Consider the following 27,371-nt stretch of genomic DNA (forward strand, 5'->3'; position numbering starts at 1 on the left):
TCTGCTCGTTCACTGCTGTTATTATTGAGGAGCAAGACATATTTAGTTCAGGTACGTTACTTTTCCAAATTTCATGATATGGTGACCAGTTTTGGTGGCCAGAAGTAGTGGGTTGTAACATGCATCAATGTTTAAAAACAAACAATTCTTACAGTTGCAGATACCTTTTTATTACTATTTGTGTGCTTGAAATAAAACATTGTTGATATATTTTTTATAGTGTAGACACCATGCAGGAAGATTTATGCTGCAGGATTCTGCTCATTCACTGCTCTTATTATTGAGGAACAAGACATATTGACAAGGAAAGTAAAGTAACTTCATTGAAATGTATATAAATAACCTTAAAACAAATGGACTATGAGCTTTACTCACTCAGAAATGTATCGTAGTTTTTTAATTTTGGGGATGATTTTTAAATGTTCACTGTAATTTAAATGAAAACCCAAATATTCTGTCAGAGGTTGCAGTTTTGTTGTTACTGAAGTCCCATGGCACATACTTAACAAAATATTGGCATATACTTTGATACAATTACAACCAAATTGGTGTTTGAAAATCCGGACAATGGAAATGTTAATGCATCAAAACTGTATTACTTTTTTGACAATATTTTTCCACAATTTTTAACTGACACTGAAAAACAGGTTATAACACAACTTCACGTGGTTAATCGATTCTCAATATTGACATTTAATGCTGTGATGTGCCATTTGAATATGACATTCTTCAAATAATTCAAGGTTTCTTTGGTTGGAACATTTTTCTATATCAGTGATCATTTTCACAGACGGATTTTAAATGAAAGAGTGTGGCGTATGCTGAACATGCCAGACAATGTTGGAAATGATTGGTTATTATACTGGTGAAACAAACAATTCATGTAGGTTCTTCCAGTATTTTAATTCACATTCATATAGACATTATGTATATCAACATTAAAATCATTATCTGTGCCTCTTAAAACTATAACATACTTTCATCCAACAACATTGTAAAAAATGCCTGATTATTATTATGCTGATGAACTTGAAATTTTGCCCGATCATATTACAACATCGGTTTTAGCTGCAGACAAACCCATTACAAATGGACTCTTGCTGGATCTTTGGAAAATGAAACAGGAAACTCCCAATATATCCACAGGACATATCTGTAAATTCTTGAATGTAAACACCAGTTATCAAGACATACTGGTAACAAGAATAAGTCAGTTAAAGGCTAAGTGTAAAAACAGACGGGGAAAATATCTGAAACATTTTCTTTATATGCCATTTGAACTACCTCTTCCTTGGACATCAAAACAGGCCGCCACCATCATTAACAAGTTACACAATCAATTGGTCACTGAGACTGAAAAACAGAAAGAATGGAAAAAAGAAAAATTTTACCTAAAAAGGAAATGTGATCGCGTTCAACATAGCAGGGATGTGAAACAGGCTAAAATCTCAAAATTACAGGAAACAATCACTGGACAACAAAAAGAAACCAAGAAACTTGCTTCACACATTAAGAAATCAACAGTTTTGCATGACAAAGTTGACAGTACTTTACATTTCAGCAAGTCAATGCTTGAAAATGAAGTAAAACGGCTTAATGATAAAATCTTTTCATTGGAGGTGACAAATAATAATTTAATATTGACTAACAAATCCATTTTGGACAAAAATTGTGAGCTTAAAATGAAATTAGACAATGCTTCTTCCTCTATTACAGACCTGAATAACAGTATTCAATATTTGGAAAGCACCATCAATGACTTAAAAGAGTAATTATCTGCAATTGTATGATACAGAACAACGAATGTTTACAACTGACACTGAACTTGCCGTCATGAAATTACTTGACTGTAAAGTTGCATTTGACAATGTTGGTAATGTTATTGCAGCTGTATCTACCTTGTGTGGCAAAACTCAGATTGATAGACTCCCAATTGAAGCAACGGTTCGTAAGTGGAATAGCAGGAGATTAGGATTATCACAAATGCAAGTAGCCGAAACAGTCACCACTGGAAGCACATTAACCCTTTATACAGATGAAACCTCAAAACGCGGGGAAAAGTATGGTGGATATCATGGTAGCGACGAGGAAGGCAATTTGTGGGTACTGGGTTTACGGAATATGGCAAACAAATCGAGTCAGACGACCCTTGATACCTTTAAAATGGTACTATTAGACCTAGACAAAAGCGTGAATCATGCCAGTACAAGTTCCAGCTATTCAAAGGGAAATGTGGGAGACCATATAATTAGTAAAATCTGGTGTACAATGTCAGACCAGGCAGCGACTGAAAAACATTTCAGTGATTTACTGACAGAGTACTGAAAAGACGTTTTGCCATCAGTGACCGAAAACTGTCATTTGCTGGATGATAATCAGAGAAGTGCAAGTTCCCAAATGTACAACTTTTTCTGTGGTTTACATTTACTTGTCAACCTTGCTGAGGTCAGCAACATTAGCTTGGCCAAGTTTGAAAATAGTTTGGAACGGCAAGATAAAGGTGCTGCTACTCTTTCAGCAACTGCTTCTTTTACTAAGAAATCAGAGTTGGGTGTTGTCCGTTTCGTCCGTACCGCTTGTAAGGTTTTCACAAAAGGAGGTGACGAAAAGAATGGTGCATACAGAGCCTTTTCAGATTACATCGTACAACACAAAGATGAGATTATTCGCCTGGCACCATTTCGTGGAAACCGCTTCAACATTTTATTTCTGGATGGAGGTCTGATATATTATTATGCTCGTGATATAACCGAGTTTTTAAGTAATATTCATGGCACATCAAATACTCTCCTGAAAGCAGTACTTGCTGACTCCAAAATACCTACCTACGTGGCAGCTACCAAGGCTGTGGGTCTTTTAGAAAAGCAAGTTACCTCACATCTGTGGAAGATCATTGAGAGGAAGGGTCACATATTTGACATGAATGGACATTATTTGACTCTGTTGATGTTTCTAAAAGAAGCCTCCGTTGACAGTTCACGATTTCTTTGTGGAATGCATGTTCCTTTTCCAGAAGAAATAAAGAAGGATAAAGTTTTAGAGCATCTTCTTCAAGAAAGCGACAACGACATTATCTGTCAACGGATGCTTCAGTTCCTACTTACAGCGTGGGTAGCTTACATGGAGAAAGCTGTAAAAGACCATTTACCTGGAGGTAAATATGCAGCAGTTACTGAGGAAATGAAAGAATACACAAAATCGAGTTTGAGGCATAATAACTTCCCGGAAAGCATTTTTGGCTTGTTGGACCACTTAATTACTGTTCGACCAAATGCAACTACAACTACGTTATGTAATGAAGCATACATAATGTTTTTAAAGAACAAGAAGTATGACTGGCTGGCAGCAAAACCTGAAGAAGAAAGAAAACAGTTGTTGAAAACATGCCATACCCTGACATGGAAAACCTTACAAGAATTTAAGTATCGCTGCAATCTTATATCAGAAACCCGAAAACAACAAGAAGAACAAAAAAAGGCCAAGCTCCTTAAAGAAAGAGAAAGATTGTTTAAACAAAAGGAACACATGACTAAAGATGTTGTTTATTATGGGTTGTGGCAGTCAGAAGAAGACATTAACAGGAATGTTAAAGAATTATTAAAAGAAAGCAAAGAAGAATGCAGAAAGGCACTTTGTTGTCAGCTGGTATTTTGGAAAAATGTGCTGAATCAATACTATGCGGACAGAAGCATCTTCAACACAACACAGCGCAACAAGGTATCTTTAACAATTGACGACTTGGTGAGAAACCTTTCACAATTTGTTCAGGATTCTTTGTCATCATGTGATAATGACGAAGCATGTGTATCTGGCCAACCGTTGCTGGTAGGAAAGACAATCCTTCATCATTTCAAAGACAGTGATAATACTGATAGTTGCACTGACTACACAAGCTACGTCATAAACACTGTTCCTGGTTATCCCAGCTGGTACAACGTGACGTACAGAGGTGATGCTGCAGTGTACACCTATCAGCTACAAGAATGTTATGCAGATGGTTCTTTGAAGATTGTTGATGGTAAGGAGTCTGCTTGATGTGTTTTTAAACAGCCATGAGGATAGTGGTTAAGAACCACAAGGATATTACTTACCAATCACGAGGATAGTGGTTAACAACCACGAGGATAGTGGTTAACAACCACACGGATTGTGGTTCAGTTGTAAGAGTACTGGTATAGTGTTTACACCTACAAGACTATATGACATTTACTGTTTTGTTGGTTGTGTGTAGTGTGCTTTACTAGCGACATTGATAATGTGGCTTATATTGTAGATTGCATGGTTTTTGTTTTTCTATGAAGGGCTGACAACCACAAGTGGCTATGTTACTGTTAGAAGTAATTTTTTGGTCACACATAAATTTTAAATTGTAAAATATATACGCAAATGTAAAAACAATTCTTAAATATTGTATAAATTATATAGTTTGGTGTCACTCGCATTACATGTATTTGCCCCTTCCCTCAAAAGAAAAAAATGTGAAAGTAAATGTAACCCGTTGTGGATAGCAGCCCTTGATATGTACATTGTAATGATATTTTAACTGCATACAAACACATTGCTTTATAAATTATTTATCACAGTTACCTACTATATATTGAAATATTATTTGCAGATAACTTTACGAGCATCTGAGGTCGGGTATTTCAGTAGTTGGGGTGCAAATGTCAAATCAGCCATCATGATTGGGTGAGTAAACATTATTATTACATCTGTTGGCATGACATTTATTTAATCGTCACTTTTTCCATGGCCGACTGATGCTCTTTACTTTGTACAATTGAGCATGCTGTGATAATGTGAGTAACGATTGAGGAGTTGCTGATTACTACATGTAGCACATGATGATGATGGTAATGTTCATTTGTAATGCACAAATGAGTTTTATTACAATCCACATGTTGTATGATATATGCTTATGCGACAAAAATGGCGGTTTTCTTATGTTGAACCCTTTTTGGGGGTGGATGGGTATTATAATGACCAATTAGTCGATATACTGATTATATTAATGGTATTGAATGTATTTTATTTCAAAATAATGAATACATTCCTATAATTTTGAGTGTGCCAAACGTTTTTTTTTTTTTTTTGCAAAACGGAGTTACCTACACTGATTACAAATATTTTTGGGGGGGGATCGGGGCCAATTGAATTTTTATGTTTATTTTTTTTTTTTATTATTCCTTTAAAGGTATTTCTTCAGTACAACAAACGATCAATATAATTTTTGTCATGTTTAAAAAGTGTCCGCAGTCCCTACTCTTAGCTCAGTTGGTAGAGCGCTGGACTCTCATACTGAGTCTGTGGTTCGAATCCCCTAAGTGGAGGTTGATTTTTATCTGTTACAACTATAACCCAGTCATGACCCTTAACAGTTCAACTGCCCGTGGCCCACAGCTCCGGGACGTAGCTTCACTTGAGGGGGGAGTATGTAGTAGTGTTGGTAGTAACTAGTGGGAATTTCCCTATTTAACTCAGTTGGTAGAGAGCTGGACCCTCATACTGAGAGTCTGTGGTTCGAAACCCTAAGTGGAGGTTGATTTTTAAATTGAAATTAATTGTGTGTTTTTTTTAAAAATAATGTTTGCTTTTGCCTACTTGACGATTGTCACAGGCAGCTATGGATGTTGTCTTATATGTCGGAGGGGAGCAGGTTTCCAGGTCCGTAGGAACAATATCTGGGGGAGGGTGCACAACTTCTAGCGGGTGATTTCAGCGTCCATAGTGTGGAGACGGGACAGAAGTAATATTTTTACCTTTATTCATTTTTGTCCTCGAGTACAAGCGGGGCGGGCTGTAACACACGCACACATACACACACTGGTCCACCTCATTTCCCACGGACCTGTGATGTCGAACCTGTGATGTCGAATCTGTTCGCTGGTGTTATAATTTTAAAAAATTTATTAATTTTTTTTTGTTTGGCCAATAAAATACGACTTTACATATATGCTATTTGATCCACGCTAAGTCTGTTAGTATGTTTTATGATACCTATCCATGTGCTGCCACAATTTTTGGGGCAAGTAGTATATTGTAGTATTTACTTATTTTTTGTGTGTCTTCGTTAAATTTGTCAAGTCTGCTTTGAACTTGCCCCATGTCCATGTTGGTGTCCCCTACAGTGATTTTAAATTTCATATTAATGAATATATCTTTTCGACTTGGCAGGATGATTGGGACGGTGCGGTTGCAAACAAACTTCATTCTGTCACGCCAGTCCTGAGAATCTGACCTACTTCCTGTGGGGAGGGTCGCTTCTCTGCGCTTACAGACACCATGGCTTTATTCCTTGGGATGATGACTTTGATATCGTCATGAACGGATCGGACTAGAGGAAAATTTGTAGTGTATTGTCCCACATCGAGGGATACGGTCTACAAGCTCCCGGCGACAATCACTGGAAGTTTTACAAGGAGGATCTATTACCAGTTCCAGAGCAATTGTTTACCTGGCCATTTCTTGATATCCTCTTCTACCGAGATGACTTAACGTACATGTGGGCTTTGTCTACATCAATCAAGTTCGAACTGGTCAATCCCATCGAGGACATCTTCCCACTTCAGTTATGCGCTTTTGAACATCTCTTTGTTGCCGTGCCCTGCAAGATGGAGGAAATTGTCCTTCTGTATGGAGTAAATGACTGTTACTCGCCCAGCTGCACTCACAAGAATGGCAACCCGATCAATTCTGTGTACATGCCATGCCAACAGTTACACAGCATTTTTCCTTTCGTTTTCCGGCAAAAAGATAGCAATTCAGGAACTGTTCTTGAAACGCTGAAACAAGGGAATAGAATATTCAGAAATGTTTCAGTCCCCCAACAGCAATGTGCAAGGAGAAGATGATGCGTGGTGAACACAATGTATTTCAGACAGCAGTTAAGACATTCCCAACGTCCACACATTTGATTCCACATGAAATACACTTGGAGCTGTTATAAGCATAAGGATGACAAACACATGTTGTATTTGCCACAGTTTAATGTGTTATGTACAAGTTTAAAAAAATACCCTGAACTATTCCATAATGCTCCAAAAGTAGGATGCGTATATATATATGTTTTGTTTGTTTACTATTTGTTTTATTCGATTTAGAACAGTCCTAGAACAAATGTTCCAATGTTTCCAGCTGTGTATGAAAAATCTCAGAGATAAATGATTCTATATATTCTATTTTAAAAAGAAAGGTGTTTGTTGTTATATTCGATGTAGGATTCTATACTAAAACCACAGTAAATGTTGGTGTTTTAACATAGAAATGATAAAATATAGACCTTTTCCACCCCCGACACCTGCAAAGATTATATGTAACCTAAATTTGAATATTTTTCTTGTGAAGTTGGCACTGTCGTTGATTTGCTTAAAAAGTTATAGATTATTTAGATTCCTTGTGTAGTTCTGAAAAATAAGACCAGTTTAAAAAGAAATCTATGATTAATGATTATTACTCGTTAATTGTTTATAGAAGGCACTGCGGAGCAGGGGGACTGGAGTGGTGGGGGGTTCTATCCCCCTCCCAAATAATTCTGAATAAAAAAAACTATTATTAGTAGTAAATCTTAAGGCAGAGATGCATTTTACTGGCAGAGTGCAGGTAATTGCATTTCAAGAAATCTGGTTTTAAAATGTCATGGGGAGCATACCCCCGAACCCCATAGAAACGTTGCGCCCTACATCCCTGTCAGTCTATTTTGCTAAACAACATTGGTTTCACTTCGGCAACCTTTTTTATTGACGCTTGACCACAGTTACACTTTTACCACTGTATTAATGTAATGTTAACTTTAGTCAGTGAGCGTAGCAGAAAAATGCTGGCTAGACTTGTCCGGCACCTAAATTTTTCTAGGCACAACCCTTTATTATATATAATTATATTGTCCTTTCTTTTTCATATAAGACTGTCTTTGGTGTAGGATCAAGAAGTAGGCCAGAACTTAATTGCAGACCCGACAGTGTTCTGCACACTTGTCACAACATACTGGTAAGTTTGGACCAAAGTATTTTTTATTAACTACTAAATGTTTAAAGCACATGTGAACATAATTTATAAATGTGATTTTTCAAAGTGTAAGTTGATACATGCAGCAGTTGTGTAAACCACAGTTATGTAAATTATATTTTTATAAATTCTTGCTGTATTTTCAGACTGGAAGTCTGCTTTCATTGATCTAATGAAAAACTGTGCTGCAGTCATCAGGGCTGAGGGAACACTAGCAGCAGCAATAACGGAGATGGGTCTTTTGTCATTTCTTATGACTCTGGAGTCTTCTTTATTGGGCATGTCAAGTCCAGCTTTAACAGATGGGATTTTTTTTTTCAGTCTCTTCCAGATTCATGAACATTTGTATGTCCGTTATTTTGAATCTGGAAGGCTGTCTGGATTTTTCAGATCCAAAGGTTTGCCTTTAAACTGGATTTTATACTAAAATCATTAGGTAAAATGCCAGTTACTTTGAATAGCCATGGAAAAAAACAAACTCATAACGAATAATAAATTATAATTTATTAGCACTCATTGATAAAAGTAGAAAATCGTTGGCAAATTTTGTATTTGAAATTATGATATTACACGAAATGTTTACAATGGTCGAAATTCATTGTATGGAATGAGAAGCAACCTTTGCTTGTCAAATTTTAATCTGGAGGCGAATGCTATAACCTGAGAAGCAGTTGTAGAAATCAGTGTCAAAATTAAAGTCCTTATTAAAATTATAGTGTAACCTTTTTCAGCCATCACTTAAGACTAACTTACATACATGTAAATAAAACATTTATATTATTAATCCTGAAAATGGAAGAATTGTGGATATTTCTAGAATACTCTCAAAATTAAGATGGAAGGCAAAAACAGCTTGTCAAACTGATTACAGTATCAGAAAGCATACTGTGCATTTTGAGCAGCATTTGCTTCCTGCCTCCAGTCAATTTCGAGCTTTGGTTTAGATTTACTATAAAGTGAAATAAGCGGTATCACATCACAAAGTAATGTGGTTTGCTAGTCCGATGAATTTTTAATTGCAAACATTCGCAATAATATTTTCTTTATTATTTTTTCTTTTTCTTTTATTTAAAATAAAGAAATAGATATGTGTGACATTCAATTTAATCCTTTGGTGTAGATTTTACAAAGAGGCACACCCAGGTGTCCAGTGTTGAAATTGTTTTCAGATGTGAAAAGTAAATTATGGGTTTCTATTGAGTTTCGTATGGACTCGGTCAAAGCAAAAATGGATGCACATTAAGGACCCAAAACATAGGTCCAAACAGGCATTGCCTTAATTAACACTACAAGTTTCAATTTGCTATATTCGTGGGGATGTTTCACTTGGTAATGATTATTTGTATTGATTTAACAGGCATTAATATAATACGGAAGTCGGTTGGTGGCAGTTACACACACACATAACATTTTCCATCTTCAAGTCTTTAATGCCACTGACATTGAACAACACCAAAAGAAGATCAAGGAAAGACTTGAGGAAAAAAGAAAAGCACAAAACATTGGTAACTATTAAATGTATTTACATGTATATATTTAGTTATGCATAATAAGTGTAGTCAAACCTGTTTGAGAGGCCACCTCTTTTAATGTCACTTCAATTCATTGATGTTTTTTATGTGATCCCATTTTATTAGTGTCACATTAGGTTCCAGTTTATGTAATGTATTTTCAGAAAATAATGAAGAAATTATCATTCGAGTAGTATGCTTTAACCAGTATTTAATGCCAATAGTTTGTTAGGGTGAGAACTTTTTCTGAATATGGACATTAAACTTCTTTAATTTGACTTGACTTGTAGACTGCAAAAACTAGTTATCGTTACTGTGTAATTGATACCACAGAAATAACAAATAAACTTTGTTATTTCAACCTCTCTTTATCTTGAGTGGTTTCTTTTGGCGTCTTCGGCATTGAGATAATGACGTTTGATTGTGTATGGTCAGTGTTGAGTAGAACTTTCTTTAGCTTCTTTGATTAGTGTAACAACATTATTGAGTGTTTTATTCTATTTCAGGTTTTTAGTGCTGATTTTTAAACAATTACAGTTTGAAATGAAAGCTATTGTAAATATTCCACCAATTAGTATTGTAATTAATTGAACAAATAATTCCAAAATATTTACAATTACTGTACCAATGATGGAATTTTAATTTACAGTAAATATCCAAGTGCTACTAAAATGCAATAAATTAATTGTTCATGTACCTTTTTTGCCAGCTTCATTGAAAAGGTAAGCAGTATTATACTTTGGCTTGTGGTGTGTGCGTATTCTTCATTTCAAAAAGATAGTCTTTTTCTGGGTGTCATGCTTCACTGAAAAAAGAATCTACTCATATATATATATATATATATATATATATATATATATATATATATATATACTAGTATATATATATATTTTAAAATGTTTTAAAATTATGTGTCTCTGTGCATTTAAAAAAAATACATGACTGCACAATGTATATACATGTATTCTTTCCATTTAGTAGCTTTTCTTACCTTTTTTTTATTGTCTTGATCGTATGTGGTTGTGGTGTGTACTATACTAATTAATATTTCTTCCTTATTGCTGAAATAACAACTTTTCTTTTTCATCTGCTATTTATTATAAAGTAGAATGTTGGTTTACTTTTTTTGTGTGTGATTAAATCTGATCTGAATTGTCATAATCTTCTTTAGAAATAAATTACTTAGTTATCATAAAGATTTGATCAATATATTAATAATAATTTATTATTTCTTCATGGAGAACACAATATGGATATGAAAGTTGTGTGGTACATAATGCAGTGACTCTGTTTATGATGCTTGGGAATGGATGGAGAGTTGAAGCTTTTTTGTTTATTTCTTTAATATGTTGGATTGGACTGTGCTCCAAAAAGGTGCTCAAAAATCTATAAAAATAAGTGAGTTCAGATAATCTGAGACCACACATTTGTGTCAAATATGATGGTTGCTTGCCAAACAAGCTACAAGATTAGCAGGCAGACTACAGTGTTATTAGATTTCATAAAAGTAATTTTACGACAAAGAATTTTGTTTTGTGTATTTGAACCATCAGCTAGGCCTTCAATAAAGCTTTTTATTAATGTTAGTAAATTATTTATTTTCAAGCGTTTTGGTATTGGTTTACAATTAAACCTCAGAAAGAATTTGGCCAGAGATTTCACAGCATTATGGTAGTACTAAACCAAATAACTTCCGGCTGGGTCAAAGTTCGAGGTGCACCCAACTTTTGATAGAGAAGTGAACACCACAAGTCCTGTGATTGGTTATAAATGTGAGTGTGTTGGTTGTAAAAAATAATAGTTTCATCTGGGTAAAAAAAAATTGCAATTTTATTTCATCTAGTACCAATGTATCAAGTAGCCTTGTGCTTGAAACATGTTTGGGGTACCTGTAAAAAGAAGTACTAGAATTTTGTGCGAAACTAGGGTAGTCATAGACGCTACCCGTTATCTCAGAAACGAGCAGCTTGACCCCCATTTTTTTCTGATTCACTTTAAGTGTAAGGGGTGGTAGTATTTATATCCGTGGCGTTTATGTTGGTTGATACGTTGCAGGTAGGAGTTTTAGCCACATATGTTACTATTGTCGTCTATGGGATTTGATTTGGTAGTATACACCCTATAGCACATATTCAGTGCATAATAAAAAATATTATGATTTTGTCATTTTATTTAATTAAACTATACTGGTTGATTAATTAGCCATCACTCGATCATGCAAGTTCACAATGACCTTGACCGTGACAATAATTTCTGTACATGGCTCTGAATGGAGTTTGAATCAAAGTTAGCACGTACTGAAGAAAAGTTGGTTTTGGCCTATAATTCATACTGTAAAGATTTCAATAATTTCTTTTTACATGGTATTTAACTTGCTATATACAACTGCTCTTAAATATGGTATTATATATAGGCAACCTGAACTAAGATTTTAATAGCAATTTATTTTTATATTAAAAATAGCATGTGCCAATAGTGGGTTAATGTCTTTAGTTTCCATTAACATTGTTAATTTTTTATGTATGAAATTCTGAAAACTGAAATTTGTAAAGAAGTTGATTTTTATTGTCATTTTGACATATTTATAGGGTGCTAAGTTATATTTGAGACAAATTTGTAGTTTTATGCAAAATTTAAAGTAAATTTGAAGAAAAACTTTACCAAAAACATAATTAAATTTGTTGTCACTATTGTGCCTTCTGTTCTTATTTGTACATAACAATAAGGTTGTTAAACATATACTTAGATCTCCAGATCATTTTTTTTTTCTTAATAATCACTTAGTTAGCTCTCATGAAAAGCATTTTGAGTTTATACTAGATTCAGAACCAATTTTTTCAGATTTGATTATCTGCCTTGGATTAAGTTGATAATTTATTTTATTGTTAAAGCTGTATTACCTAATGTTACTAGCTAAATAAAATGCTGGATTACAGATTGTAGGAATACATCTAATGTACATATTGTATTCATCCGGATTAGAAAATAATGCAAGAAAATAGATGTTCGGGTAATTTTGTCATTTAAAAATAGTTTTTTTTTCAGTAATTAATCAAAAATAAATGTGTTAAAGCTGCATGATTATTCCAGATATCACAACTATTAAAACCTCCAACTACAGTAGGCTATAAATAAAATATAGTCAGGAATATTGGTGGCTGCCAATAGTTTTGATGGTTCATTATGAAAATCAGCATGGCCGATGGATTTGAAATTCCCACACCTGGTAACTTGAAGACACCCACACCCAGCATACAGGATTTCCTCCCAACACTAATGTTCAGGACATTAAGTCATTACTTCATGCAGGTACAGTCATGTTTGTGTTTTCTTCCTCAGACAGTGTATTTTTTTAATACTGATATTTCTTTGATGTGCCTGTTAAGGTCTTCATAATCTAGGGGCCAATCAAGTGCATGTGTTTTAATGGAATTCTTTAAAGGGGTAGAGGTACTCTGACTATCTCTGTTGTCTCTACATATATACCTGAGTACACACACCCAACTGAAAGTAAATATCTTCAGGAGTTTTATTTTAAAACATTTTGTTGTTTAATATGACATATTGCATTTGTACAAAACTATATGCAATATATATGCTTTTTGAGGTGTACATTATATTAGGTTGCACTGTAGAAACAACAGTTTCAGTGAGGTTGTCAGTTTATGTCAGAATACACCAGATCCTGGTTGTCATAAAGACACATAGCTGGACACTTTTTGAAAAATGTATGTTATCACTGATTATTATCAGTATAGGTAATACTAAACCAAATAACTTTCGGCTGGGTCAAAGTTCGAGGTGCACCGAACTTTTGATAGAGAAGTGAACACCGCAAGTCCTGTGATTGGTTATAAATGTGAGTGTGTTGGTTGTAAAAAATAATAGTTTCATCTGGATAAAAAAAATGTGCAATTTTATTTCATCTAGTACCAATGTGTCAAGTAGCCTTGTGCTTGAAACATGTTTGGGGTACCTGTAAAAAAAAGTACTCGAATTTTGTGCAAAACTAGGGTAGTCATAGACGCTACCTGTTATCTCAGAAACGAGCAGCTTGACCCCCATTTCTTTCTGATTCACTTTAAGTGTAAGGGGTGGTAGTATTTATATCCGTGGCGTTTATGTCGGTTGATACGTTGCAGGTAGGAGTTTTAGCCACATATGTTACTATTGTCGTCTATGGGATTTGATTTGGTAGTATACACCCTTATGGTGGAAAACAAGACTGGTGTTTTGAAGTCTCATATGAACTTAATGGCCTTGGTCCAACAGCAAGAATCCACTATGACAGAGACGAACAGCCAGCTTATTGGAACTGTACTCCACGTCATTAGGAAGGATTCCCACAAATGCAAACCACCAAGCTCTGGAAGGTATATCTTGTATACTTTTGAATTTAGTTCAGACCAAAAGTTCATCATGAGACAATTTGTCCTCATTTATCTCACATTTATTAACATAACATAATGGTTATCAATGTATTCAACAGCAAGATTTGGTTAGCAGTAGTGTCTAGAGCGAAATGTAGCTCATTGTAAGAGCATCTGCTTACAATGCATGAGATCAACAAATTCATCCCCCTCAACAAACCTCTTAGGTTAGTTTCATTGCAACATATTATCCACAACTGTGGACATAAGAGATCCCTTTCAGCTGATTTGTAAGAATAACATAATTATCTAGTGGCAGTGGGTTTGTTCAGAGAACATATTGACATAATTGTGTCTTTCAACTTTTGACATGCAGCCGATTCATAATATTGTTCTTCATTAAATCTCTCTCTCTCTGTCTCTGTCTGTCTGTCTGTCTGTCTGTGTGTGTGTGTGTGTTTATGTAATTTAAAGTCACATTCCCTAGTTTTTAAACAATGCGACCTGTTTTTCACTACTAAAGCCGTTTTTTGGTAACTGAACTCAGACACTAACTTACTTTATTGTTTAGAATATCCATTTGCAAAGATTACTTTGTTGTGAGTATTGTTAAGTCTGTTTTTGTACAATCCATTAACTATAGAATTTATTCAAACCAGAAAACAAAGGGTCGTTGCCTTTGAAAAGAGAGTGTTTGACTGATTATGTCATTAAACCTATTTCATGAAAACTTGTCAGTGACTTTCTGGTGAAAATCACTAAAAAGCGGACCTAAGATATATTTTAGGTGGAGCAGGGAGACCAACCAACTGGGATTGTTTTTCCAGATTTGTTTTTTCCTTATTAGGTGCGCAAATTTACGGTTCGAAGATATAATTTAATTATAAAATGCCTATCATTAAAAAAGGTTTCAGACATGCCACAAATAACTGAAACTGTCCCTTACTTTTATTATGGTGAAAAAGTCCCACTTTTTTTTATCTAAATGGTCATAAATATACGCGTTATCTTTTAGATATGTCAAGATGTGCTTGTGAACATTGCATTAAAAAAGCAGAATATTTATTACGTCACTGTCCTCTGTTTAAGGTACATCATAATCGCCATTAACATGTTAACTGTAATATTTTATTTGGTGATCTGCACTTAACAAACCAGGAAAATACAGACATTCTCAAATCCGTTCATGATTTCACTGTAAACAGCAAACGATTTGAAACACGTTTTTCTTCGTATTCTACCTCTCTTCACTTTGTTTTCTATGTAGCTGATGCGTATCTGAGGACACCCTACTTAAAGCAGGCTGCACATTGCCCTTGCGAGATACGGTTTTTGATCGGCGCCACGAATCGCAGAGCCGCAAGCCTTGATGCCCGAATTCTAAATAATATGTGCCAAGTCAGCCCAAAATGTCCCAACTGATGAATAGTCTGTTGAAGCAGAAACATATATGAATAACTGGACATATACATATATATATAATTATATGTACGGTTATATCTATTGGATCTATGTCGGGTTTTGACTTATACACAGATATATTAAATGACGCACTGGCACAGGGGATATTAAAGACCTTTATTGCCTTAACACCATTACTTACATGTATGCCGTTACTGAGACCCGAATCTGTGGCACCCTGCTGCCTGCAATTGGTAGTCAGAAACGTTATGCATTCGGCCAACCCGTTCCACAAAAGGAACGTTCATTAATGACAATATTCGTGCCGATTTAACAATCACACGGTTCCGAGGCCCCGTGGCTTGATAAACGTTTATTATACATGAAGATGTGGACATACCTGGCAATGGCTTATATGTATATATTTATATTTGAATATCTCTATTGTAAGTATGTTCTATATCATATAAAATTCTTAAATTTCCCCACTCAGGTAGCCTGATACTCAACGTCTATGGTAATACGATAATGTACACAAGATATGGTTGGAATGCATTGTATCAAGCAAGACTTTGTAAAATATTTCAATGTCTTGTACTGTTAATAAATTATAAAATACACTTAAGTATGTCTGTTTAGAGCTTACGGTCTTAGTAGTGCAAGTAGCCTGTGAACCCGTCGAAGGTGTACACAATAAGTAGTTCCTAACACGGTAAGCTGGATTTGTGGGGATACAGAGACAGTTTGCTTGCAGATGGTTATCTATTTGTATTTCATGTCACCTAAGACACATGTTGAGGTTAGTTTGACACCATTTCCTACCAGATTTTAGTTATTGGACAAATACCAACAAAAACAAAAATCCCTCACGTGATGTCAACACAGTTTCAATAGCTAGGTGCCCAGAATTATAAACAAATCTAGGTCTCCACATTGATAAGGACTAATTTTTCTTAGGAGTAAGTGATCCTATTATTATATTGTTGAAATTTCACTGCAGACATGTTGTAGATTATGGGTAAGTAGGTGGTGCAGGATCCTAATATATATTGAATGTGGCAGAGACTGTCAAAATTTTGTATTTTTGGCTAAATTATATAGCAAAACGATTTAGTGTTGTAACACCGTAAGCATGTGCTTACAGAATACCCACAAAATGAATTTTGACAGACTAACAGCAGGTCTGTGGCCTTGATCACAGACATATCAGGGTGGAATGGTTGGTATGGCACAAGTGGAATGATTTAAAGACAGCAAAATGTATCACAAAAATATGAACTTCAAGAACATTCAATGGAGCTAATCATGGGCAGGGTGCAATTTGTTTTTAAAATTTTGATTAGCAGTTTTTCCTACTGGATGGAGAATTGATTAGCAACTATTGGAATTTGATTAGCACTTTAATAAAATGAGTAAACATGAATAAAACACATTCTTTTCAATAATATTGCATATTTCTTATACATGTATCTGTATTGTGGGTTGCTTAACCCAAAATAAAACAAGTACAGAACAGTACATGTGAAGGGTCATCACTGTAACTTGTTTACAAGGCCGTATCCTCCGGAGATCAAGGGGGGAAGTTGCCCCCCCCCCCCCCCCCCCCCCCCCCTCACACACCCAGAGAATCTCACTGGGTTTTTTGGCTATATAGAAAATAGCATAGAAATGTCAGGGTTTAATTTTTTATAGTACAACATATTTCTGAATAATATTTGTCAGTGGTTATGCTAAGCAGCTTGGTCATCTAACTTGTTCAAAGTGATTTTTTTAGTCTTTCCTGAGTTGATTTGTATGCCTGATCCAAAGTGCGATTGAAGCCCGAGAAAAATTCCACATTTGGCTGATCATTCCAACGTATTCGGTGTTCATTTTTGTTATGAAAATTGACAATTCTTAAACGATATATATACGTATTTTACCGGAACATTATTTGCCGAGGCAATTCGAAATTAAAAACGCCAAGCTGTTAATTAGTCGATAATACCGTATGTATACGCAAACATTTTCGCGGCTAAAATAATTCGCGATCAAGCTTTAATTTTACATTTTCACGATAGTTTTTGCCAATAATAAAATAAAAACGACCAATATCAACTGAACTCCTTTCAATGACAGTTTCACGTACGATATAATTATACTCGAGACATTCTCGCCATGCAGTCCGTGTGCCGTTAGTCTTGTCCGCATGTATGTCTTGTCCGCATGATAATACATGATGCAGAAAACTTGAAAAATCACAAACTAGACCAAATACTATTTATTAGTAGTATTCATAGGTTGCATTTAGGTATACAAATAACGAAAGCCACAAGTATGTATCGAATATAAGAATAATCAGTGTAAAAACAACACGAGATACCAGACGTGAGTTCAGCCAGCCGTTTGTCGCTAATGTTTGTCACACGGTTTTTTACGCAACAAGTTAAACCGAACGACCACTTCGAAAACCGGTCAAAATAATTATCAGACATTTTGACTACTGGCTATCGCTGAACGCAGATCATGCATAGCACCGAGTGTCACTTGTAGTATAAAACCACGTGGCAGGTAATTTGACGATAAAAATAAAGTGCATGCAATGCGCTATGTGTTTTGTATCTATAGGCATTATTCAAAGCTAAATCGGAAATAAGTTAACGCGTAATTAAATTCGCGGGGCTATCAGCATGTTCGCAATTTTCGCGGTATATTTAATTCGTGAACATAATATATTTGCGTGCACGGTAGGCAACAATTTCAGTGTACAAGGTCATAGCTGCTTGCAAATTAGGTTACCACGATGACGTAGAAACTAGTACGTTACGTCACTGTTCTTGTTAAAACGTCAAACATCCTCCGCGTATTCCGACAGTATTTTCTATTTGAAATACTAACACACGCGAAAAGGTTGTACACTGAGATAAATGTTAAAAATGTTTATCATTGGCGAATCAGTTACATGTACCTTGGCTGCGATCACGGAAAATCGACACCCCTAAGTGCGTTCTTCTCCCGACACAATTTACCACAAAGGCTGGAATGGTGTCCATATTTATGGATACATGGACCGACAATCTGACTGCAGATAACTTCTTGTCATGGTATAACAACTGACATGAATAACTCCCTGGGTACTTACTACTATGCATAATGTGTAAGAGAAATGGAATGAAATGTTAGTAGAATGTGCAGTGAAAAATTACTAGACATTCTCCATTACCATTGAATATTCATGCATGATTTCATATCAGGCTTCATCATCGTAGGCTACCATTTACAAGATTTATTTTATTAGAAACAACATGAACACGGGCACTACATTGGTTGACAATCATACTTTGTCGGTTTATCTGTTACAATGATAGTCAAAACTAGATTTGTCAGTAAGCAAGTGCTTATGGAATACCCCCCGCAACGGCCGTGACCCAGAATGAACTACATGTATGCATATGTGATATATCATGACATACCGTCAAAGGAAAGTTATTCAAAATTTACAAGACTTTTTGTTGATCAACACTAAATGTTGGAGCATTCTATGTCTGTGACCTTGATTTCGCTGTTAACAAGGGTCGTAGATTCATTACAGAATAATGGATGATTGCCATACAAATGCATGTGTGGAATTCCGTCAAAGAAAATACAAGTTATCCAAAATTTACGAGACTAAGTTTTGTGATGGAAAGACAAACGGACAACCTGATTCCAGTATACATGTACCCGCAACTGATTGTGTGGGTATAAAATACAATATCGTATAATTTCCCAGCCAACAGCACATATTAACAGGCCTTTTCCTAGCCATTTATAGCGCTGTGGTATCCCAGCACTTTAATTTAAAAAACATGGTACCATAGCGCTTTAAATTTCAAACTGAATGAATGCTTAAAATTATCATTTTGATTAGTTTTTCATTGATTTCTGGTTCTATTTAATAATGATACGTACAATATTATTTTTTTATAAGAAATACATACAAATTATGGTCGATATGTAAGTAAATCACCAAATTCATAATTATGAACAATCAAACTATGACGTTCACAGTAAACTACCCCAGGGCTTTAAATAATTTCTGAGGAAAGGCCTGATTAATTACAATGCACTACAAGCTGCATGCATCAGTGTTATTACTCTCATTAGTGTAATATTATTCATGGTACATTTTATTTCATGTTTTCAGAAATTGTTCTCATGCCTAATGGAGATGGATGATACGCACCCACAAAATTTTGTGAAGTGAACTTGATATTGGCCAATAGACATATATAGCAGCGCAACGAAGTGCCTAGAAGACATTGTAGCCCAATATTATTAAAATCTGTCCAGTGGTTACAAAGTTATTCACTTATTAACACACCTGCTAAAATGCTACCCACGCACATATATATGTACAAGACTATCGTTGTATCCCCTTTTGCCCATCGGTTAGCAGATCGGCTAATATTATTAAATAAGGCACAATTTCAAAGATAAGCTGTTGCATAATAATAGTACAGAAGATTGCCAAAGCCATCTAACACAGTGGGACACTAGCGTATATGATTGGACCAATTGTCAGTCTATCACATTTACACATCATTTCACACATGAAACATTGTCCAAGAATTCAAAATTTCCCTGACTTAAAAAATTTCCAAATTTCCCTGTCCAGCTGTAAAATTCCCTGACTTTTCCCTGACCTTGAATTTCCCTGACTTTTCCCTGACCTGTGGCAACCATGGGTATGTTCTTACCTTGCATATGTACACAACATACCATGTACTACCTCAACAGATAATTAACAGCACTAATCTATACAGTAGTCCAGCTGTTCATGGCGAAGGCACAGAGCATTCCTTTTTTTCCCGGGTATTGACGTTCAAACATAATTCTGACAATAGTAATTACAGATGAAAAGTCAAAATCGCCACATAGTTTTGTTCTTTTTTACGACAGGCAGCAAGGGAAATTTTATTTTTGACCAGGATAGCACAAACCTTTGTGGCAACCCTGGGTGGAATTTTTTTCTTACCTTGCGTATGTCAGGGTTTGGAGTCGGTATCTCTGAAAAAAATACCACTGGGTACTACCTCCACAGATAATTAACAGCACTAATCTATACAGTAGAAATAAATTGCAGTTCATGGCGAAGGCACAGAGCAATTTCCTTCATTTTGCACCAGCTATATTGCAAACTCAATTTTCAATAGTAATTACAGATGAAAAGTCAAAATCACCAATTGTTTTGTTTTTTTATTTTACATCGAAGGGAAATTATATCATTCATGACATGTCATTTTATACTTTTCTAACAAATTTCACAAATAGGATAAGTGGAATTTTCTTATTTATGAAATTTATTTTGATGATAAAATTATTCAACCAAATAATTAATTTCATGAAAAATATTTCAATAATTGACATTTTGTATTTTGTACAGTAATGCATTTCTTGACTTGCAGAACAATGACAACTAAAGGAAGACAACTAGACTGAAACACATGTACTCATATAAGTGTTTCAGATGATAAACATACGCTAATTTTAGTAGTTTGCATAAAGCTCTGGGTGGGAATCGAACCCACGTACCATGAACTGCAATTACTATGATTTATGAAAGTGAAGTTCCACCATATAAAATATGCTACATTGTTCAGATCCTGACAGTCTACATTTTTGCTGTGCATGCCGACAACTAATTAGTGCAGTCAATATGTCAAGGAACAGGATTACTGCAGCTGTCAAAGAAACAAAAACAAAGTTTTAATAAACACAGGGTATCAAATTAGTATATGAGATTGCTAAGTCTATCTGATGTAATAAATGTAGGTTGTTGAATAAGCACATGGGTAAGATTTAATAAATTGCTCTCCTGAAATTATGTAGAAGAGCAATTGCTCTCTGTGTTCAACTGGAAAAATATATTTACCTTCTCCCTCCAGTATACAGTATGAATATAATTCGTCAATATCACCAAGTAAAATTGCTAATCTTTTCAGTGAACACAGTATGAGATTTAATTATTTTGGTAGTATCCAAGTTGGATACTAGTACTTACTAGCATTTCCAAATCTGATTCCACCTGAGAATGTGGTATTCTGTTTTTGAATACATGTCATTCTAATGTCCTAAAACAACTTATAAATGTTAAAACAAACAGAAATAAAGATAAGGCAGGAGTTTGGAAATCTTCAACAAATTTAAGTGAAAAATCAGAATTTAAAGCATAAAAAATATACGAAAACCCCCCAGACAAAAGCCTTTGGTATCTGGGTTCTGAAAGTCTGGTATCCAAAATTAAATTCTGGTATCCCCGGGATATCAGGATATTGTTAATCTCGAACACTGAAATACTTCAGTGAGTTGTCTGTAAGGTACTTAAAAACAGTTTAATATGTAACCATAATAGTGATAGAGATGACCTATGAGAAATGAGAAAATAATCCTAACATACATTTACATCTGCTGTATATCTGAAGCAGAAGTACATGTATATAAATCATTAGCTGGACAAAGTAAAAAAAGCTATGTTAAAACTTAATAGGTTTGTGACTAGTTACTTTATGCTAAACTTGATTTATACAGAGTAATGAATTTAGGGTACCTTGCAGGGAGAGCAATTGTGACTTTTTTAACTTGTCATTTGGGAGAGTCATATCAACACTTTCAAACAGCAGTAAAGTGCTGCCAGTTACGGCAAATGTGTTCTCAGTGTTTCTATACTGAAGACTTCTCATCCTGCAAAGTTAAGAAAACACACACGACAGAATTAAAACAAAAAAAAATCAGAAAAGAGATGAAATAGCAAAATGAACAGCAACAAATAAGAAGATGTGGATCAACAAAATGTACATCAACACATTTAGTATAAAGTGTTTAATATCACAGAAATATACACTCAGTGACAACAGAAATGCAAGGTGATAATATTAACAAGAATGCTTATTATTTGATTATAGATTATAATATCTCATGTCATAGGAAGTGAAGTGTCTATTACTGTATTGCTAAACATCACTGTAGTGTCCTACAGGCTGGTGAACTAGTAGAAATTCTCGTGCGCTAGTAGATTTTAATTGTTACTGGTCTGACGGGCTAGTTAAATATTTTCCATTTCTGCACCCCTGACTTGTGACGTCTGTGCACATTGCACTACTGCACTGAGGGTTGTTGACCTCTGACGTCACAGAAGTTTGTTTTTGAAGATTATTTGTATAATTTAGTCATAAAATACTGATCCACTCCATTATTTGTTGCGTTGCAGGATAAAGATAATAACCAATGAATGATGTTTGATATTGGCTTTATCCTGTTCAGAACAAATGAGAAATTCCCCATTCTTACCTTCATAGGATAAAGCCGATATCAAACGTCATTAAGTAGTTATTCTCTATATATCTTTATAAATTGGATCAGTGTAAGTACCAGTTTGTTTTACTTAATGGGTATTGGTTGTCATTACTTGTCAGCTGCACATGTATTTAGTGACAGATTACGTTGACTGACACATTATGACAGTAGCATTGTATGGTGGCAAAAATCTGATCTTTCCTTTCAAATATAATCACACCATCTATCAGTCTAGTATCAGCCTTCAGAGCCATAGGTTTCCTTAGTGCCAACTAAAGAAAGGATGTCTTGTAAGTGTTAATGAAAACCAGACATATATTTATGCTGATAAATATAACTTAAAATGATTATTATAACCAAATGTTAACTGTCATACATGTATACTGTATATTTTTGTAGGTCCATATGGAGAATAAAGATCTTGAACCCCAAGTTGTTTGTCCTCTGACTAGCAGTGGTTATAGAAATCACAAAAGCCCTTGCAGTGATGGATTTTCGGCTGATCTTTTTTTTTCAAGGTTTTTTTGTATGGACTTTAGCTATTGTCTTGTCAGATCAATAAATCTGGGTTTCAAAAAGGGGGATTATCAATAACACAAAAACAAATAACAGGTAATTAAAACATGTTTCCCCAAAGGAGATAAACCCAAACAATTTCTGCAGAACTGGGGACCAATTTCTTTGTTAAATGTTGTTAGTTTGTCATATACATGTATATATGTATATATTTAAAAAATTGCAATCCCTGCTGCATGTCTGAATGTATACATGTATATATCCTTTCAAAGGAATACAGAGATTGTTCTATCACTACCTTATTGAACCTGCAATATATGACTTGTAACATTTCTGTTCTTTAAAAAAAGAAAGAAAACAAAACTAAACAAGCTTTTATCAAATTTTTTCTACAGTTAAAACTTGGTTAAAAGAAAACAACAACACACCCTCCCCCCAAAAAACAAAACAAAAACAAAAACAAACAGAAACCCACAACTAAAACTGTACTTCACTGCATTTCTGAAATAAGAAATTAATGTTTGTGATGCATGTGACACAGGATTTTAAATTTCCTAAGATTTTGATTGATTAATACATAAAAGCAGGATTTATGCATCAGATCACATTGTGTGAAGTAATATTGAATTTTTATTTTTATTTTAACTTACATTTTAAATTTATAGACATTTTACAGTCCATGTTATGCGCATTAATAATAAGACGCATTTATTTCTAAGTTGTGTCTAGGTGTCACAAACAAAAAATAGAATACTAAAATATTTATAAAACATAACTGGACTTACAATTCAAGAGTAGGAAAGATAGTTTAATTACTCAGTAGTTCAACGTACATGACTAAGTTTTAGCACGCTAATCATGAGGTTGACCCTAAATAGGTTAATTGATGTGTATACAAATCCATGTATCTTCTGTTGTTAGTGAGTTGATCTCATTGCGCCTGTATCTCAGATTTATCTGAAGAGTACATAATGCTTGATATAATTAGGAGACATGTAATATTTCAAAAGGAAGCTACTCGCATTAATTATATGTCGCATTTTGGTCTGACCACCGTCCCTCACATTAATTTAGGGACGCATTAATTTCAGGATCTATATATATATATATATATATATATATATATATATATATATATATATATACTCCTGAAAAAAAGTTAAGCATCATACATTGAAAACCAGTATAAATTTTGTATGTGTTTTTTCTTCTTCTCAGAATTGTTTGTTTAATCGTATTTTATAGAGATAACCACATGCCAGGCCCGTAGCAGGGGCCCAAATAATTTTGGCCGTTTTCGTGTTTTTGGATAACCTTTACATCTTGACTGAATGTGAAAGTTGTAGTGAGACTAACAAATGGAGATTAATGGTGACAGTAAATTTCCAGGGGGGCATTCCCGGACCCTGCAAATGACTTTTGCCTTCGGCACTTGTTCAATTGCCCTCCATCAATCATGTCCACCCTGCCACGAGCCTGCATGCACAAATAGTTAATGAATGAACAACTATAGTTGAAACCAAATTGAAGCTTTTTATCTTTTCTAGTTCTGATGCTATTTTATGCAAAGTAAATACTGATCCTTAACATTTTTGGAGGAGTATATATACACATGTATAAACACCTCAGTGTTCAAAATATTTTCATTAAAACTATTGTTAAATTTGTTTTATTTACACATATATTCTTCAAAGGAAGAAAAAAAAATGTGTACAGAGTTTTATTTTGTAACAGTATATGCATTCGTAATTGACTAAGCTGACCAAGACATTGTATTCTTGATATCCCCAAAATTACATTGGTTTGTGTTCATTAAACAGTGGGGGTATTATAGAGTGTGATCAGTTTGATTTTGGTAAAGTTATGCAGACCTCCATGTACCTGTTTTGATGTTGCAATAAAATACTCATTTTATCTGATTATGCGCATCTTTTTTTTGAAGAGTATATATAAATGTGCTTATAAACCTATTTCGTAATACTAATTCCATCATGACTTTGAAAAATACTCGATTATGATTGGTCATTTACTGTAAATCATAGGTGATTAATGATGGAGAACCACCTAATATTTAATTAGGCCGCTTTAATGACGTAGGAATACGAATTGGCTTTTTGTTTTGATTCACGACTGGCTTTGTTTCATTATTATGAATGATTGTCACTGAAGAGAATTGAAATATCGTATTTTAAAAATTGTACCATTTTAAAAACACTAATCTGAATTGAAATTACAATAAAGTGTTTTAGTTTGGAGGAATGAATGCAAAACGATGGTCCGAAAAGGCCTGGTGTCGACTACAGCTGCATTTAAAATGAAACAAATGACAGACTATTCCTTACTTATGTCAGTTTCTGAACTTTTTGTTCTACAAAATGAAAGAAACAATGGAATAAATTTAATAAAACAATTTTACACCAAAACACCTACCTTTATTTTCCAAAATATAATTTTATACTGTGGCTGAAGAACTAACAAAGTAACATACTTTCCTTTCCCAAAACAATTTCAGATGCGCGTCATGACAATGCCAATTTCCCTACTGCATGTGTTTGATCTCAAAAAGAGACAACCAATCGTAATCTTAATTTGGTATGTATGTTAGTATACTGTTTTATAACTGTTATTAACAGGAATTTACTCCAACAAAGTGGGAGGGTATCACCTGTTCACTCATGTTCGCGCCACGTATTAAAAATAGTTCCCACTTAAAACATGTTTTAGTCATGGTAGAATGGATATAAACACACTCCGATTTAATTTTTAATGTCATCTAGTGGTGTCAAATCCACCATAATCTACCTCAAAAATTAAATCGGAGTATGTTTATCTCCTAATTATATCACTGTTAACAAAAATTCCAGGAAAAAAAAGTCCATTAGATTGGTCGCTCTGAAATCTCACCTCCATGAGAACCCATGATATTCAATGAGATCTTCAATAATGTTGGATGCGTCAAGGCCATTGCCCGCCTGTAGAAAGATGAAAATATTTAAATATAGAAAAGAAATGTGTTGGCTGAAACTGAAGACTAACATATCAGTGAAATAGCTAAAAGAATTTAGGATAGATGATCTGGCTCTCTTACTGTGTTAGTTTCACAACGCTGGCGTATCTAGGTCAAAATCCAAACACACTCAATCGGTCAGTCTCGATTAGCAGTCCGTTTATCATGATGTAAAAAATGGCGACATCTTGTAAATTGTGTAGTAGGCATTTGACGATATCTCATGATAGCAAACACAGATGAGTGTAATAAAAGGGCAGTAATATGTTAATCGGATTTAGCAGCTTTAAGGAAGATTCATGCACTTTAACCTTTCTGTTGAACGTGTTCTCGTAGCCATTGTGCATTCTCAAACAAACATGCAAAATTTAACACTTTTTAAACAGCCGGAACCTTGTTTTTAATCAACAATAAAAAGAACTACAGGCATAATATTATTGTTATAAAGGACTTCACAGTTCTTAAAAACTAAATTTATTATTATTATTATTATAGTTATTATGTCCAAAATATTTTTGTAATATTTAAGCATTTAGAGTAAATAATCCAGTCCGTTTCCTACACATAAGGTGCTAAATGCCACACTGATTTCACTATTTCCGCTTTTCTAATTCAAAATTCAGAGATTAAATCAAGGAATAATTCTGGAAAAGGCAGGCATCCTTTTTTGACCTCTTTGCTTTAGCTGCGTCAAAACAAATGATGGCGTCTTGTGAATTGTGTCATTCCATGGATAGCGAAGTCAGATGTGTATAATTAAAGCACAGTTCTGGTTGTATTTTGCATTAGTAATCAAATTTAAAATATGGTAACCCGATGCAGTAACTAACAGAGATAAATCAGTGTATACAGTTAGCAAATCGCCCAAGGCAGCCACGACCTTGATGTCTCTGAGGTGAAGGCCAAGAACTGCAAGTAAGAAATAAAAACATTTTTAACAGGGTGACCAACCTAATGGAAATATTTTTTTTCAGGAATTTCCTGAATTTATTTTATTTTTAAGCGAGCGAATGCACTTTTCAAAAATAAAACTTAACACACACAAATGGACTTTTCAAAAACGTAATTTAAAGTGTGAAAATGCCATTTTTTAAACCTATATTTGCTAAATATCAACAACACGTGCCCTAGCAGTGGCACATAAATGTAAAAAATACAGTAATTCAAGTTAAAATGAGAAATATTTGGCATCAATTCCGTAATTCCGAATGTTAGAAATTCAGGATTTTTCGGAAAATTCCGGAATGT

The 27,371-nt window shown here is 34.4% G+C and overlaps 3 protein-coding genes across 7 annotated transcripts in view; 2 read left to right on the forward strand and 1 right to left on the reverse strand.

Annotated features, from left to right (window-relative positions):
* The first annotated feature begins 320 nt into the window (after nt 1-320).
* Nucleotides 321-7,187, forward strand: LOC121383482. Its single transcript, XM_041513558.1, has 3 exons — nt 321-4,018; nt 4,616-4,689; nt 6,175-7,187. The coding sequence occupies exons 1-2, from the start codon at nt 2,398-2,400 to the stop codon at nt 4,633-4,635; spliced, it is 1,641 nt and encodes a 546-aa protein (XP_041369492.1). The 5' UTR covers nt 321-2,397; the 3' UTR covers nt 4,636-4,689; nt 6,175-7,187.
* A 284-nt stretch (nt 7,188-7,471) lies between these two features.
* LOC121383453 (carnitine O-acetyltransferase-like) overlaps nt 7,472-27,371 on the forward strand; it is a 49,924-nt gene continuing 30,024 nt past the window's right edge. For 4 of the 5 annotated variants that reach the window (XM_041513517.1, XM_041513540.1, XM_041513509.1 and 1 more), the window contains exons 1-4: nt 7,472-7,986; nt 8,151-8,402; nt 9,362-9,509; nt 10,225-10,237. The gene's annotated coding sequence lies outside the window, so the exon portion shown is untranslated. The remainder of the gene's footprint in view (nt 7,987-8,150; nt 8,403-9,361; nt 9,510-10,224; nt 10,238-27,371) is intronic. The other variant, XM_041513547.1, reaches the window with a different exon arrangement.
* LOC121383493 lies at nt 20,375-26,497 on the reverse strand. The gene is made up of 3 exons (XM_041513566.1): nt 26,021-26,497; nt 21,855-21,988; nt 20,375-20,988 (listed from the first exon to the last, which is right to left on the reverse strand). Exons 1-3 carry the CDS (start codon nt 26,152-26,154, stop codon nt 20,855-20,857), a joined length of 402 nt encoding a protein of 133 aa, XP_041369500.1. The 5' UTR covers nt 26,155-26,497; the 3' UTR covers nt 20,375-20,854.

Source organism: Gigantopelta aegis, chromosome 2 (genome assembly GCF_016097555.1).
Source record: "Gigantopelta aegis isolate Gae_Host chromosome 2, Gae_host_genome, whole genome shotgun sequence".
Lineage (NCBI taxonomy): Eukaryota > Metazoa > Mollusca > Gastropoda > Neomphalida > Peltospiridae > Gigantopelta > Gigantopelta aegis.